This window comes from Hyperolius riggenbachi, chromosome 8 (assembly GCF_040937935.1).
Source record: "Hyperolius riggenbachi isolate aHypRig1 chromosome 8, aHypRig1.pri, whole genome shotgun sequence".
In the NCBI taxonomy this organism is placed as follows: Eukaryota; Metazoa; Chordata; class Amphibia; order Anura; family Hyperoliidae; genus Hyperolius; species Hyperolius riggenbachi.
Window position 1 is genome coordinate 198,605,903 of NC_090653.1, and position 15,665 is coordinate 198,621,567.

Genomic DNA, 15,665 nt, shown 5'->3' on the forward strand with positions numbered 1-15,665 from the left:
ATGCACCCTGTATTTATTTAGAGAGTTTAGCTAGTCTAATTCCCCATCATCTGTGACTGTAATTTGATCCCTCAGCTGTGTCAGATCAGGAATCTCCGCTGTAGATAGATGTGATATTGGACTTTGCAAAGGCCTCTGACACTGTTGCCCACAAAGGTCTGGTGCAAAAGTTGAGAATGCAAGGACTGGGGAAGAGTCTGTGTGCGTGGATAGGGAACTGACTGATGGACAGACAACACAGTTATGGTCAATGGATCTTATTCAAAATGGGTGACTGTTAGCAGTAGGGTCTCACAGAGGTCAGTACTGGGTCCAGTGCTCTTCAATTTATTTATTCATTATCCAGTAGATGCAGTAGAAAGCAATGTTGCTATTTTTGCAGATGAGACAAAATTGTGCAGAATTATCAAGACTCAGGAGGATAGTGACATATTGCAACAGGATATGGATAGGATGGCTATATGGGCACATAAATGGCAGATGAAATTCAATGTTGAAAAATGTAAAGTCATGCATTTTGGTCGTACCAATGGTCTAGCACCATACAAAATATATACAATACAATACAAATGTTGGTGAGCGCTTGCTTTGTTTGATACAAAATAAATGGGTTAGAGATGGGGACATCAAACTTGGAGAAGGACTTGGTACTCATCGACAACAAGTTAAATTGTATTTAATGCCAAACCACTGCAGTTAAAGCAAATAAAATTTTGGGATGTATTTAAAGGGAAATAAAAATATGAAATGCTAGCATAGTGATCTGCAAACTTGGCTCTCTAGCTCTGAAGGAACTACACGTCCCACAATGCATTGCAGGAGTCTGACAACCACATTCATGATTCATAAAGGCAAATGCATTCTGGGACTTGTAGTTACTTCACAGCTGGAGAGCCACGTTTGCAGATCACTGAGCTAGCATAATATAACCCCTGTTCAACTCTTTAGTAAGGCCATTTTTTCAACCCAAGTAACTATGAGAAGCTAATTTGTAAACACAGGATGTTAACACTGTCTGCTTCCATGCAGATTTATTTCAGGATTCATATCAGCTGTAACAAAGAAATGTTTTTCTTTAAATGTTGTTATGCTCTTGCTTATTCAAAGCAGAGATGAAGTTTATGCGCTCAGGTCTGCTTTTAAAGGGACCCTGAGCAGGGGCATACAATTAAAATCTCTGCTTTCCTGGGGCTTCCTCCAGTCCCCCGTAGCTTGCAAGGTCTCCCAGCATCCTCTGGGTACCTTCCGCTGTCCCGCTTGGCTCCGGTAATCCGGTGACTTCGGCTGTGCCGTAAGTGTCTGGCACATGCGCGGGACCCTTATAGCGACCGGCATGATGATGTATGGGGGGGGGGGGGGCGTGCATGCGCGGAATGGACCCAGAGGATGTCGGGAGGCTGGAGGAAGCCCCAGGGAAGTCCAGATTTTAATGTTATGCCTCTGCTCAGGGTCCCTTTAAGCACAAAAAAAATTGGACTAGCATCCAATTATATCAATAATTAATTAACCAATGGACTGTGCAGAATGACAAAAATACTATAAACACCAGAGAAGAGTAGTCAAAATACCACACCAGCAATTTATAGTAATTATCAATTTATTGTACACCATTCACATAAAGAAATTTTAAAAAGCATTAATATACCAGGAGGGTCCACATAATAATGTGCAATATTGCACATATTTGCAAAGAAACAGGCAATACTTTACATAATTGTATTTACAGGGTCCCTTTAAGGACCAGAGCCGTCATTTCCCATTATAAACAAAGAATACTGTAATTGGCTCACTGTTATCGCCAATATACCGAGCGCTGCTGTCAGCATAACAGTAGAGTAAGCAGGCTGCAGCAACGTGGTATCGGTGGGCACGCGGAATGCGGTAGTTGAAATCTATGCCCTTTCAGGCTTAGGCGGATGTAAACGGGGCATAGATTACAACTTCGACAGCTCGGAACCAGTTAATGCACTTTAGAGTGCAGAATTGGTGGTTTTCCATGCTACTCAATTTATTGACCACACTGTACAAATATTTCATATATTTTTTTTTACAATTGGTACCTCTGCTTTTGACATATGTAATGTGTTGCAATAAGTTCTTAAAGGAGACCTGTGGTGAGCGCGATATAAGGCCAACACCAGAGTGCTGAAAACCTCGAAGCGATGATTTATTTTTTTAGGAGCTGACTGAAACTGATTTTACAATGCATTTGGAAAAAATGTAACCCCTGAAAGTGAAAACAAGACTTGAGCCACCACTAAAGTTCTACATACCGCTGCAATTACACAGTTATCTGAATAGCCACTAAGTAATTATGCATGCTGTGAAGACACACCAGTCATCTTCAGTGTAATCAAATACAGAGCAGATTATGAATGTTAGTCGTATTCACACCACAAGTTGTTAGTTGGGTTGAAAAAAAAATCCCTCAACAATATGAAAATATGAAATGTGAAGAAGGTGCCCATCAGCATGCGACTGCTAAACAATTGGGTTGGAAAAAATGTGGCATTAACTGAGCCCTTGTTCACATCTAAAATCGCAATCGCTGACGCCAGCGTTTATTTACATCCTGGCACTTACCTGCGCGTTGTGTTTTTTTTTTTTTTTGTAAAGTGCTTTTCTAAATCGCTGTCACTTAAAGAGGAACTGTAACGTCAAAACGTCCCCTGGGGGGTACTCACCTCGGGTGGGGGAAGCCTCCGGATCCTGAAGAGGCTTCCCACGCCGTCCTCCGTCCCTCAGGGGTCTTGCTGCAGCCCTCCGTACAGCGGTGACGTCAATATTTACCTTCCCGGCTCCTGCGCAGGCGCTCTGACGGCTGTCGGCTCCGAAGTAGGCAGAAATACCCGATCGCCGTCGGGTCTGCTCTACTGCGCAGGCGCAAGTTTCCGGCGCCTGTGCAGTAGAGCGGACCCGACGGAGATCGGGTACTTCCGTCTATTTCCGAGCCGAAAGCAGCCACAGCTCCCCCGCTAGAGCCAGCAAAGGTAAATATTGAATCTACAGTCGGGTCTGTCGCCGGCTGTTCGGAGTGCTGCAGCAAGACCCCGTGGGACAGAGGACGGCGTGGGAAGCCTCATTAGGATCCGGAGGCTTCCCCCACCTGAGGTAAGTACCCCCCAGGGGAGGTTTTTGATGTTACAGAGTCTCTTTAAAAAAAATCCTGAAAGCTCCCTTAGTGTGAACAAGCCCTAACTGATATTTCATCAAAGTTTAAAGAGAATCTGTACTCTAAAATTCTTACAATAAAAAGCATACCATTATATTCTCCTGGGCCCCTCTGTGCTGTTTCTGCCACTCCCTGCTGCAATCCTGGCTTGTAATTGACAGTTTTAGGCAGTGTTTACAAATAAAAGACATGGCTGCTAACCAGCTTGTGATAGGCTGTGACTCAAAACAGAGCCTGCAGGGGGCGTGGGGAGGGTGTGTATACCTTCTATCCTATCACAAGCAGAGCAGCACATTCCTGCCTGTGTGCCTGACAAAGGAAAGAAGATTAGATTATATAACAGAGATAATACAGCCACTGTGCAACTAGGAAAGGCTGCAGTAAGACAGACCACATTAGAACAGGTATAGGAACTTATAGGATAGAAGAAATAAGGCTGAAAATTTTGTTACAAAGTCTCTTTAAAGCATGCTTGATCACTTAAATCAAATCTGACGGTGATTTGTTGAACCCTGCGAGCAAATCTTAAACTTCCAGCAGATTTTGAATACTTTGTCAATGAAACCAGTGGTCATTCACTGCAGTAATATTAACCTTTTTTGGGGTAGAGGCAATGCCTTGATGGCTGTATAGCTTTCTACTGTATAGATCAGTACAAAGCTATTAAATGCAGTGATTTGGCAGAGTATTGCTCCCTGCTGAAATCTGACCAAGATTGAGTGGTGCAAATGATAAAATTATCACTTCTCAAGAGTATCCATCAATGTATGTATATTATAGACTATAAGACAAACCTAGGTGTAGATACTGAAAATTGGGGAAACAAATGCAAGGTCCATAAGGAGGTCCCTTATGGACACACCACCCCAAGCTGGCTCTAAGCTATACTACACTAACCTGTGCTGCCCTACCAGTTAATATTCTAGTATACTACACACTACACTTGCCCCTGCTGCCTGACTATCTAAGCTGCAACACATTACACTAAACTAACACTCTACTACACGTGGCCCCGCCATTGGGTTCATACAGAGAGCTATTGATCAGGAAGTAGGGTCTAACCAGGGATTACGGAGGACACAAAAGCTGTATAGTGGCAGGCGGCTGCAGAGTATGGGATCTCTGAAGCTGCAGGAAAAGAGGAGCGCGTGTGCATCAGCAGGACCGGAGGGAGAGGAACTAGTTAGATGGATGTGGTAAGTATATTCCAGCGGCAGGATGCGGTACCATATATTCTGAATATAAGGCGCACTCACTTTTCCCCCAGTAGGAAGAAAAAATATCTTACATTCTGAAAAATATGGTAAGTGTTAGCACTAATTTTCAGCCCTGCCAATATGACTGGGCCCTAAAGTGCTCTAAATCAAATGTATGAGTAATACCTTAACCATGTTCAATCTGAGTTTTTTCCTAAAGGGAGTGGTTTTTTTTTTTTTTTTTTTTTTTTTTTTTTTTTTTTTTTTTTTTTTATACAGAAATGCACTCTCCCTCTTACTCTCTCTCCCATTCTTACTTGGAACGTAACACAGTAACATGGTATATCTTATTTTAGAGGACACATTATAGCGTTTAATTTCATACCTTATTTGGACAGTTTGGTGTCTTCTATTGGCTTGTAGCAGAGAAGTTGTCCAAAGTATGGTACACTTTAAAGCAATTTCCTGCATGTAATCCTGGCCTGCGTGAGAAAGTTTCAGAATAATAGGTGTTTTTTTGCCTGCCACCTGGTGTCTTCCTGTCACTGCACACTGTGCAATCTTTGGTGTTTCGATTGGGCATATTAGCAATAAAATGCTGGATACCATTTAGACGCTCCTCCAAGTCCAATGAAGAAGGGCGGCCATATCTACGCTGAGGCCTAGAGGCTAGTTGTTTGCGAACCAACTCAAGAATTAGGTTCTTGCGGTAGCTGATATGATCCTTTGGTTTATGTGGATGCAACTGGTTGTAAATTATGAAGCTATTCACTACTGTCAGCTCCAACAACCAAAAAAAGTCTTCCTCCACCATTTCAGTGACTTCCTGTTGAAAGAGTAACTACTGGTATAATGATCAAATGGGTCAACCGCTCCCATGTGTTTAGTATATGCTACGACTGCTGTGGGCTTCTCAACATTTTCAGTCACTCTACCTTTCACTCTTCTGCTGTGTCGTTGTAGTAGCAGGGTAGAAAGTGCTAAGCATGTGTATAATACGCTTATCCTTCCATGCCAATACCATCTCTTTACTGTCAAGTTTCCAAGCACGAACTTCACAACTCTTCAGTTTCAATTTTTTTTTATTTCACTTGGTAGACCTTTACGATTGGGCATGACCATTCCAGTTATGTGAATTTTTTTATTTTAGTAACTCTTGTGCCAATATGTGACTGGTATAAAATCGATCTGTAAATAAATGGTATCCATGTCCAGGAGTGGCTTGTTTCAGATTTGTACAAAGATGGACAATGCGAGCTGAAAATGGCAAGTCTGGCCTTGGCAAGCTTCCCGTAGTTGAAGATCCATAATACGGTTCAAACGCAAAGAGGAATCCAGTCTCACAATCAACCATAGAAAACACTCGCGTAGCCCCCACTTGCTTCTGAGGATTGTACATCTTGTACTTTGATCTTCCTTTGAAACTAATTGTGCTTTCATGAATTACTACATTCCTATGGGGTACAAACAGATTTTTGCATCTTTCTTTCATATGCTCAGTCAAGTTCCTGACCTTCCAAGCCCTGGTTTGAGGGCCTTCAGGACCACTGATGGGTGGAGAGACCTGTAGCATCTAATGAATCTGACTAAATCGCTCACGAGAAAAAAATATCTCTAAAAAAGGGGGTGTAATTGATCCACCGAGTTGAGAAAAAATCCTGGATAGATCCCCTTTGTTACAGTGCCATCCTAAGAATTACTCCAAAGTATGTCCTTTATTTTCCGCATAGTAACATCACTCCAGCTCCTCCAGATGGATCTGGGTGAAGGAGGTTTATTTTCTAACGTCCTTTTTGCATAATCATTTGTTTCATTAATAATTTCAAAAAACCCACTGACAGTTTCTGGAACATTAGCTGCAGGCAGTTGTACCCCTGCATTACACACAGTAAAGGAAAAATTATACAGCAAGCAGTCACTGGTAGGAGAGAAGCTTGCCCAGCCTCCCCACTTTCAGTAGCCTCGTTAATATCAGTGTCATCACTGTGGCAATAATCATCACCATCAGTGACAGTATAGTCACTGTCATCACCAGAATCCTGCACATCTGATTCTGTGCTGCTGTCCTCTATAATCCATTGTGGCACCTCAGCCGCTGTCATTTTTCTTTTACCTGCTGCAGAGGATGCCATTGCTGTGCTCTGTAAGGAATCTGCAAGGAATTTTCAATAAACAACCTGGAATGGATCTGCAAGAAAGAACCTGCAAGGGATCTGCCAGGAATCTGCAAGAAAGAACCTGCAAGGGATCAGCAAGGATTGTGGAAGAAGTAATCTGCCGGGAAACTGCAAAAAAACACCCTGCAGAGAAGCAGCAACAATCAGCATCAAAAATGCAGAATTGATTCTGCCACTTCCTGCCAGCGCTGATCGTGCACTTCCGGTTTAGGGGAGGGGGGTACCACCTGTGTGGGCATGTAGTCTAACATGCCCACTAAACATGGGGACAGAGATCTGGCTTTGCTGGTGGCAAGATGTGCCTGCAAACCACCGCTGAAATAATGCCCCGCATAGCGGGACATATGACAGGAACGGGAAATTTTGCGATGTCATGCTATGCGGGACATACGAGTGGAAAGGGTTAAAGTGTATCTGAAGGGGGAAAAAAGTGCCCCCAGGGGATATTTACCTAGGGAGGGGAAGGCACCTGGATTCTAAAGAGGCTTCCACCATCTTCCTCACTAGAGGGGATCCAGCGATGGGACCTTCGAAGAAGGGCTTGTCAGCGGTGCACGCAGTAGCGGCTTTCCGATGGGCTCCAGTAGAAATAGCTGAGCTTGAGCAGACTGTTTGCACCTGTGCCGTAGAGCAGACCCGAATGGGCTCTTCTATTTCCACCGGAACCCAAGCGGAAAGCTGCTAGAGCACCTGCGCGTACCGAAGATTGTAAATATTTAAGTCCGTGTCGCTGCAGGGGAGCCAGCGCTGGCACGAGCTGGCTGAGGAGTACAGGGGAAGCCTCATCAGGATCCAGAGGTTCCCTCTCCCATGGTTAGTACCCCCAGGGGTGCTTTTTTTTTTTTTTTTTTTTTTTTTCTCCTACAGGTTTATTTAAAATACCAGTACACATTGTCCAGATAAGAATAATAATTTACCATGTTACGTTTTTTTTTTATTCTGTGGCCTTTACATTTTATTCCAACGCACTTTTAGTATAAAGCAGACTCTTGTAATTTTAGTTACAGGCTAGAATTGTTGGCATCTTGATTGTCCAAATTCTTCTTATCTAGCTGTACAAGGTTACACAGGCCCAGCACTGCAAGACACAACACACCTCCCCCACCACAAGACTTTTGTACATAGTATATTGGGAGGATACTGACATGTGAACTGAGCTTTGAATTGTCATAGAGCTTCCAGGAGTGCAGCTGTAGCACCAATATGTACTAGCTGTGAGGGATCAGTTTCATTTGGTGAGCATTTAGCGGGAACATAGCAGGCAACGTCGGTTTGTAGCCAAAACCGGTAAAGGTTTATTTGGCAACAGGTTCACAGTCTGCAGTCCAACCATAAAGGAAATACAAAAAAATAAAAAAAAATAAAGTCAATGCCAACTCCACCCAAATGCTTACTTTCGCCTCTGAGCAATACAAATGTCAGTTCAAACAAGTGGGAGAGTATTTTCTCTGCAGACCCAGCTTTCTGTATCCAAACAAATCCCCTTTCCATGCAGACTGACAAAACCTGCCTCTGCCTCCATGCAGACTGACACACCTCCCTCATACCTCTTTCTCACTGGAGAGACTCTTAACTCTTCTGAACCAGGCAGGTAATAAATTGATCCACTCAGGACCTGACGGCCAGATGCATTTACCCTGCTCTACATCTGATCAGCTCCGGACCCCAAATCATGGCTTTAACCCCTGCCACACCTGACAGTCAGCAAATGCCTTTCTTCTGGTGCTGCTACAAGATGTAGCGCTTGATCCCCCTTTGCCAGCCACTTTGTCACATAGTAAACATATACATCAGGATTAACGGTAGGTAGACCATTCATAATGGTAGAGCAGAGACAACTAGCCGTGCCCTAGACAGCAACATTTACTGCAGATTTGAGTCTTCAGACTGAGTTCAGAGATTGTTTACTAAGGTTGAATGTACCCTTGCAATAATAAAAACGGGGAACACCAAGAGCCCCAATAGTGTAATTCGTACTGGACAAGGTGGCAATAAGTTTGTATTGCTAGATACTCACAAGTCAGGGTCACCAGCAGGCAACCACTGTAAAGGCAGGTGGGGAAATTGTCCTGACCCCACTCAGGATTAAGAAGTCGCTCTCTGTAGACAGGAAGAAAGGGTAGCAACCCTCCACCAAGGGTGGACTCAAAATTGTATACAATGAACAGAGGCGCCAAAAGTATAAGATTAGATTAAATGAGCTTAAAAACCAATTTAAATGGCAAAATTGAAGGAGGAAGTGGTGGTCTTACCTCCCTCAAGCAGACACGGCAACGACTGCGATTCAGACAGTCAAACACATTTATTAGGAACTCCAAAAAGAAATGCAACGCGTTTCACAGGTTCAACCCCGCTTCATCAGGCAATATAGGGAGGAGTATCAAACAATCTGCATAAGGATTCAAATTAAAGGCGCTCCCAGAGGCGCTTAATTTGAATCCTTGTGCAGATTGTTTGATACTCCTCCCTATATTGCCTGATGAAGCGGGGGTTGAACCTGCGAAACGCGTTGCAGACAGAGGCGCTTAATTTGAATCCTTGTGCAGAATATATATATATTTTTTTTTTTTTTTTTTTTTACCCTATAGCCTGGGTGTGTCTTATATTCCGGAGAGTCTAATACAGTGGAAAATACGATATTCACTAATCCCTAATATAAATAAATTGAATGCAAACTGATACACATGAATGCAGCTAGCCACAAGTACTTATATTTTTGTACAGGAGAAAATGGCAGCGCTTTTAAATATAGGCTGCACCCGACTAGCTGCATAGATGTGCAGAGCCCAAACATGGGCAACTTGCACAACCTGCATTCAAAACAGATGCAGCAGAAAAGCTTGCTACAGTGGGGTGCGAAAGTTTAGGCAACCTTGTCAATCGTCATGATTTTCCTGTATAAATCATTGGTTGTTACAATAAAAAATGTCAGTTAAATATATCATATAGGAGACGCACGCACGCACGCACGCACACACGCACACACACACACACACACACACGTTTGAGAAGTGAAATTAAGTTTTTATTGGATTTACAGAAAGTGTGCAATAATTGTTTAAATAAAATTAGGCAGATGCATACATCATTTTGTCATTTTATTGCTTCCAAAACCTTTAGAACTAATTATTTGAACTCAAATTGGCTTGGTAAGCTCAGTGACCCCTGACCTACATACACGGGTGTGTAAGAAAAACTAAGGGGGGCAATTTTGAGTTTACCTCCTCTTTAAATGTTCTCTGAAGAGTAGCAACATGGGGGGGGGGGTCTCAAAACAACTTTCAAATGACCTGAAGACAAAGATTGTTCACCATCATGCTTTAGGGGAAGCATACAGAAAGCTATCTCAGAGATTTCAGCTGTTTGCTTCCACAGTTAGGGACATATTGAGGAAATGGAAGACCACAGGCTCAGTTCAAGTTAAGGCTCAAGGTGGCAAACTAAGAAAAATCTCGGATAAACAGAAGCGACGAATGGTGAGACCAGTCAGTCAACCCACAGACCAGCACCAAAGGCCTACAACATCATCTTGCTGCAGATGAAGTCACTGTGCATCATTCAACCATTGGCGCGCTTTACACAAGGAGATGCTGTATGTGAGAGTGATGCAGAGAAAGCCTTTTCTCCACCCACAGTACAAACAGAGCTGCTTGAGGTATGCTAAAGCACATTTGGACAAGCCAGCTTCATTTTGGAATAAGGTGCCATGGACTGATGAAACTAAAATTGAGTTATTGGGGTGTTATGCATGGAGGAAAAACACAGAATTATAAGAAAAACACCTGCTACCTACTATAAAATATGGTGGTGGTTCCATCATGCTGTGTGGCCAGTGCAGGGACTGGGAATCTTGCCAAGGTTGAGGGATGCATGGATTCCACTCAGTATCAGCAGATTCTGGAGACCAATGTCCAGGAATCGGTGGCAAAGCTGAAGCTGCGCCGGGGTAGATCTTTCAACAAGACAACGACTCTAAACATTGCTCAAAATCCACTAAGGCATTCATGCAGAGGAACAAGTACAACATTCTGGAATGGCCATCTTAGTCCCCAGACCTGAATATAATTGAAAATCTGTGGTGTGAGTTAGACAGCTGTCCATGCTCCTGAAGCCATCAAACCTGAGCTGTTTTGTACAGAACGGTCCAAAATACCTTCCACCAGAATCCAGACTGTCATTAGAACCTACAGGAAGCATTTAGAGGCTGTAATTTCTGCAAAAGGAGGATCTACTAAATATTTCATTTCTTTTTTGTGGTGCCCAAATGCATGCACCTGCCTAGTTTTGTTTAAACAATTATTTCTGTAAATCCAATGAACTTAATTTAACTTCTCAAATATCATGGTGTGTGTCTCCTATATGATATATTTAACTGACATTTTTTATTGAAACAACCAACGATTTATACAGGAAAATCATGATGATTATCAAGGTTGCCCAAACTTTCGCACCCCACTGTATCTGTTGGGGATATGGAAAAAATGTTTAAGAGCTTTAGAGCCCAATCAATAATTGAGTATACTTATATTATTGATTTTTACCCCATTTTAAGATGAGCAGAAATTCTGTTCAGTGTGTTCAGGGCACTATTAATCTCCTGCTCAGGCTTGCTCCATAGACACTGCGGTGTATCGCTACTTGTAAGTCATGTAAGCCTGGTAATAAAGCTGTTCCTAGAGACATACAAGGTTTGCCACTTAGCTGCCTTTTCTCACTGTGGAGTTTGCTGCTATTACCTGCATTGTTCTGTACATTTTTCATCCTCCTGAAAATTACAGTATTCGCTCCCGACTTCAACTAGGAGAGGTCACTGCTGCACCTTTCTTCCCCTCCCTACTTGCTGCACACAGATAACCAACAGCAGAAGGAGACTTTATCAGTCCCTAGGAACAGATCTGGCATAGTAAGCCATGCAGTGTAGGCATGCCTAGCCTGAAGTTGGATTTTCCTCTGCACACTGCATCTCTACTCCTATCTTAAAATGGAGCAAAAATTAATACAGTAGTTTAAGTATTGTCTTACATTTTTCATCAAGGCCCAATTTTGAGCCATTTTAACCCATGTTAAGTATGAGTTCACCAACATTTTAACATTGCAGATTTAATTTACCTGCACTAAAAGAGAAGAAATTGTCCTCCTGTAAAGTACATATAATCAAAAAATGTAACTGAAAAACATACAATCAATCAGTGCTTTTCCAATTCGATAAACGTGTGTCTATCCTTAATACATTGTCTACTAAGAGAAAAGCTCCATTTGGCATCACCCTCTTTGCAGTGCTCATTTTAAAGATCGAGTCTGTAGATACTGGTGACAATAGGAATGGTTAATGAGATGCAGATAACTCCAAGTTGATGAAAGATTTTGCAAATTTATACAGCTTGAAAAACAGACCAGTAAAATTCCACAGAATTTGGTGCATTTTCAAAGTAAATTTGCGTACAAGATCTGCATAATCCTGCATTAACTTGGATCTATTTGCATCTCATTGACCATTTCTATTTGACATGTCTTTGTGCTGCCTATACTCCCTACTATAGGAGTCCAGAGCAGCAACTGTATTCAATCCCACCACGCTCCAGCACCTATCCTAGAACAGTGGCTGAACGTTCATGGGGCTGAACGTGGCCACTATGCCAAGTTTTACACACTTCACATTGAAGTGATTAATAAAGGATACATGAGGCAACCCTAGGAAAGAAGTTTTACTCACCTGGGGCTTCTTTCACCCCCTAGAAGTCTATCAGATCCCATGCTTCAGGCTGCCGCTGTCCCTTCCATAAGATCGTGACCTGTGGCTGAGCCATGGTCTTCCGTGCTCCTCTCGTGAACGCTGTCCTATGGCTGGGAGTGTTCTGCGCTTACACAGATCAAGTCTTTGTGAACTGTGCAAATGCAGAGAGCTCCAGGCTATGGGAACACTGGCAGCATGACGCACAGCAGAACGTCAGTTGTGGACACACTTCTAGTGGCTGGAAGAAGCCCCAGGTGAGTAAAGCCTTTCTTTTCTAGGTTTGCCTGCTGTATCCTTTAAAGAAGGTCTAAAGTCTGGCATTACATATAATGCTATATCCAACTCCTAATTGACTATTAAAGTTATCCTGCCTTCCTTTGACATCATTATTTCTCCATCTTCTCCAGTTATTGTGGAAGAAACAACCTTGCATGATATTCAGTAAGCACAACTCAATTATTTTTCAGCCTATCATTAAAAATTGTTGGGACTTCTGTGTGCTACATGGCCAAGTGCTGCAATGCTCAGTGACTGCTGAGGCTGCAGGTGAAAAGGAAGCAAAGACCTTTTTTCTGTTACTTTGTTTTCATATATACTGTATGAGTTTGTTCTTAGAATGTATAATTTGTTGAGGCTGCAAATAAAATATGAATAATTCCACTTCAAGAAAAAGTTTTTAATCTGTCTCTGGGTGATTATAGTGTTTTAATTTGCATTCATTTTATTTTACAGCTTCAGCTGCAACTTTAATAAATATAAAAAATGCAAGAAAACACTTTGAGAAGCTGGAACGTGTCGACGGACCTAAACACAGCCTTCTCATGCGCTGAGACTTGGTTCACAGATTGTAACTTGTGGGACTAAGTCTTCCTGTGGAAATGATGCATCTGTACCTATTTAAATATTTCATGTTACCATTAACAACCAGTCAAGTTCTCATTAACCTGAAGGATACTGAACGCCTTGTTCCCTGTGGGGTGGGGGGATATGGGGGAATATGATCTGTCCTCCCTATGGGAATGTTAGATTTAATTCAGACATGATACAGGGCCTTGGACTCGAGTGCTGCTGGCTTCACAGACCTTAAAGCGGAATATAACCCTGCATTTCAACTTTGCTCTAAAACATTATTTACAGCATATTATATGCAACCAGCATTTTTTTTTTACTAGACCAGCATTGGAAGGGTTAAACACAGACGTTTCAAGTTCCGTGGAGAGAACTGCAGAAGTCAGATTGTTACATTGTATTTAGTTAGATGTATTTATTGATAAACAGTTACACACTCTTTGGCAGTCCTCCAAGCTCCTTTTCAGTGAGAGAGATGAGTCACATTCAAGAATTAGATACATGTATGTAAACAAAATGTATCTAATTGCAGGTTCGGATGCGTCTACAGAAATCTCAAGGGACTTTAAAGCCCTGTGTAACCCTTCCAATGCTGGTCTAGTAAAAAAAAAAATGCTGGTTGCATATAATATACTGTAAATAATGTTTTAGAGCAAAGTTGAAATGCAGGGTTATATTCCGCTTTAACATCACTTTCCTGAAAGCTACATGAAGCTGACTACCAAATACAATTTGGAACACTGCAACTCTGTTATCAGCTTGAACAGTGAAGGTAGAGGAATCTGTATGTATACAGTACAGTAACGTAATATCTCTACAAGTTTCCGAAACACAGGGTTAGTACTAAACCGGTTAGTGAGAGCCTTACTGTTTCTCATAAATTAAATCTCTCACAGGCCTAATGCACTAATGCAGCAACTGATACCTTCATAGGTACATGGTGCCAAGTGCACACCTAGTCTCACAGAGATGTCCTGTTTACATGTGTGCATTTTTTTTTTGGGGGGGGGGGGGGGGTTGAAATTATTACCTTAAAATATCTGCCAAATAGAGGCTGCCATTTTGTGTGCACAAGGTGATTCTCAATCAAAGGCAGTCAGTCAGTCACCTTGCTCAGTGCTGTAGGGGGGATGACCTTTATTTCACATACTTATGTGATTATTATTTCAGCAAAGAGAATTCATGTGTATTGAAATCTATTTTCTTTATCTTATCTAAGGATCATGCAAAGATTTTATGTTCCATGCAACCATCTTTCTACCCACACCAGACTGTAAACCATGTTCCAGCTTTTTTTAGGCAAATATCTACTTTGAAACATATCTCGCTGTTCAAGGAAAATCCTATTTAGATTTGAACTGAGATGAAAAAGGACAATTTCAAACTATTTTTATCTTGACCTATAGATTTACTTGCATTGTTAGTTTAGCTGGGATAAAATGAATCTTGTCTGGTCAGATTGGTAGGCCATACCACTATGAAGAAATAAATCTGTATTTTATGCTTTGGAATAAAAAGTATTTATGGTTAAATTGTGTAAATGTTATGAGTACCAATATAGATTATTAACCATGAAGGGTGTGGTGTAGTAAAGAAGTTTGAACTGTGCCAATAACCTTTCCTAAAAATAAGGCACAACACTGCCAACTTAAAACCGTCCTAAATTCAAAATGTAAGTCTTTACTACACTGTACACTTACTAGCCATTTTTATTAGTTATACCTGTTCAATTGCTTGTTAACAAGCATAGCTAATCATCAAATTGCATGGCAGCAGCACAATGCATTTAGACATGGTGAAAACAAGTTAATGAAGTTCAAACAGAGCATTGGAATGGGACAGTGTACCTGAAGACCTTAAAAAGTAAAAATAAAGTTGGATACTTACCTCCGTAGTGGGAATCTAATGGTCCAGAGGCTTCCCAGATACTCTTACAGCCCACCATTCACAGGATCTCTACTCAACAAGACTATATTGTTTTCTAATCAACTTTACACATTTAATTTGCTCTGCAAGCATGGGCATTTTTTTTTTCTTCCATATTCGTCAGCAGCGCTCACAGATGCCTCACTAGTTGTGCCACTCACTGTGTTACTGTTTGCTGCCTAGCTCTGAACATCTTATACTCTTCCTTACCCTTCTGATAAGACATGTTTAATACGGAACTTTCTTGGTTTCAATGCCCATTCCGGACACCTAAGCTATTTCTTCCTCCCGCATTACTACTTTAAAGAGGAACTACAGTGAAAATAATGTAATAAGAAAGTGCTTCATTTTTACAATAATTATGTATAAATGATTTAGTCAGTGTGCCCATTGTAAAATCTTTCCTCTCCCTGATTTACATAATGACATTTATCACATAGTGACATTTTTACTTCTGGCAGGTGATGTCAGTGGAAGGGGATGCTGTTTTGGCAGTTGGAAACTGCTGTAAACAGCTGTTATTTCCCACAATGCAACAAGGCTTCCACAGTGTGATGTCAGAACCATGGTCCTGACATCACACTGTGGGAGGGGTTTCGCCACAATATCAG

The 15,665-nt window shown here is 41.7% G+C and overlaps 1 protein-coding gene across 2 annotated transcripts in view; it reads left to right on the forward strand.

The window, feature by feature from the left end:
* Positions 1 to 13,362, forward strand: part of LOC137527545 (ras-related GTP-binding protein A) — a 38,013-nt gene extending 24,651 nt beyond the window's left edge. For both annotated transcript variants that reach the window (XM_068248095.1, XM_068248094.1), the window contains exon 10: positions 13,012 to 13,362. In XM_068248095.1, coding sequence (XP_068104196.1) covers positions 13,012 to 13,109 — 98 coding nt within the window. In that variant the 3' untranslated portion in view covers positions 13,110 to 13,362. The remainder of the gene's footprint in view (positions 1 to 13,011) is intronic.
* The last annotated feature ends 2,303 nt before the right edge of the window (positions 13,363 to 15,665 follow it).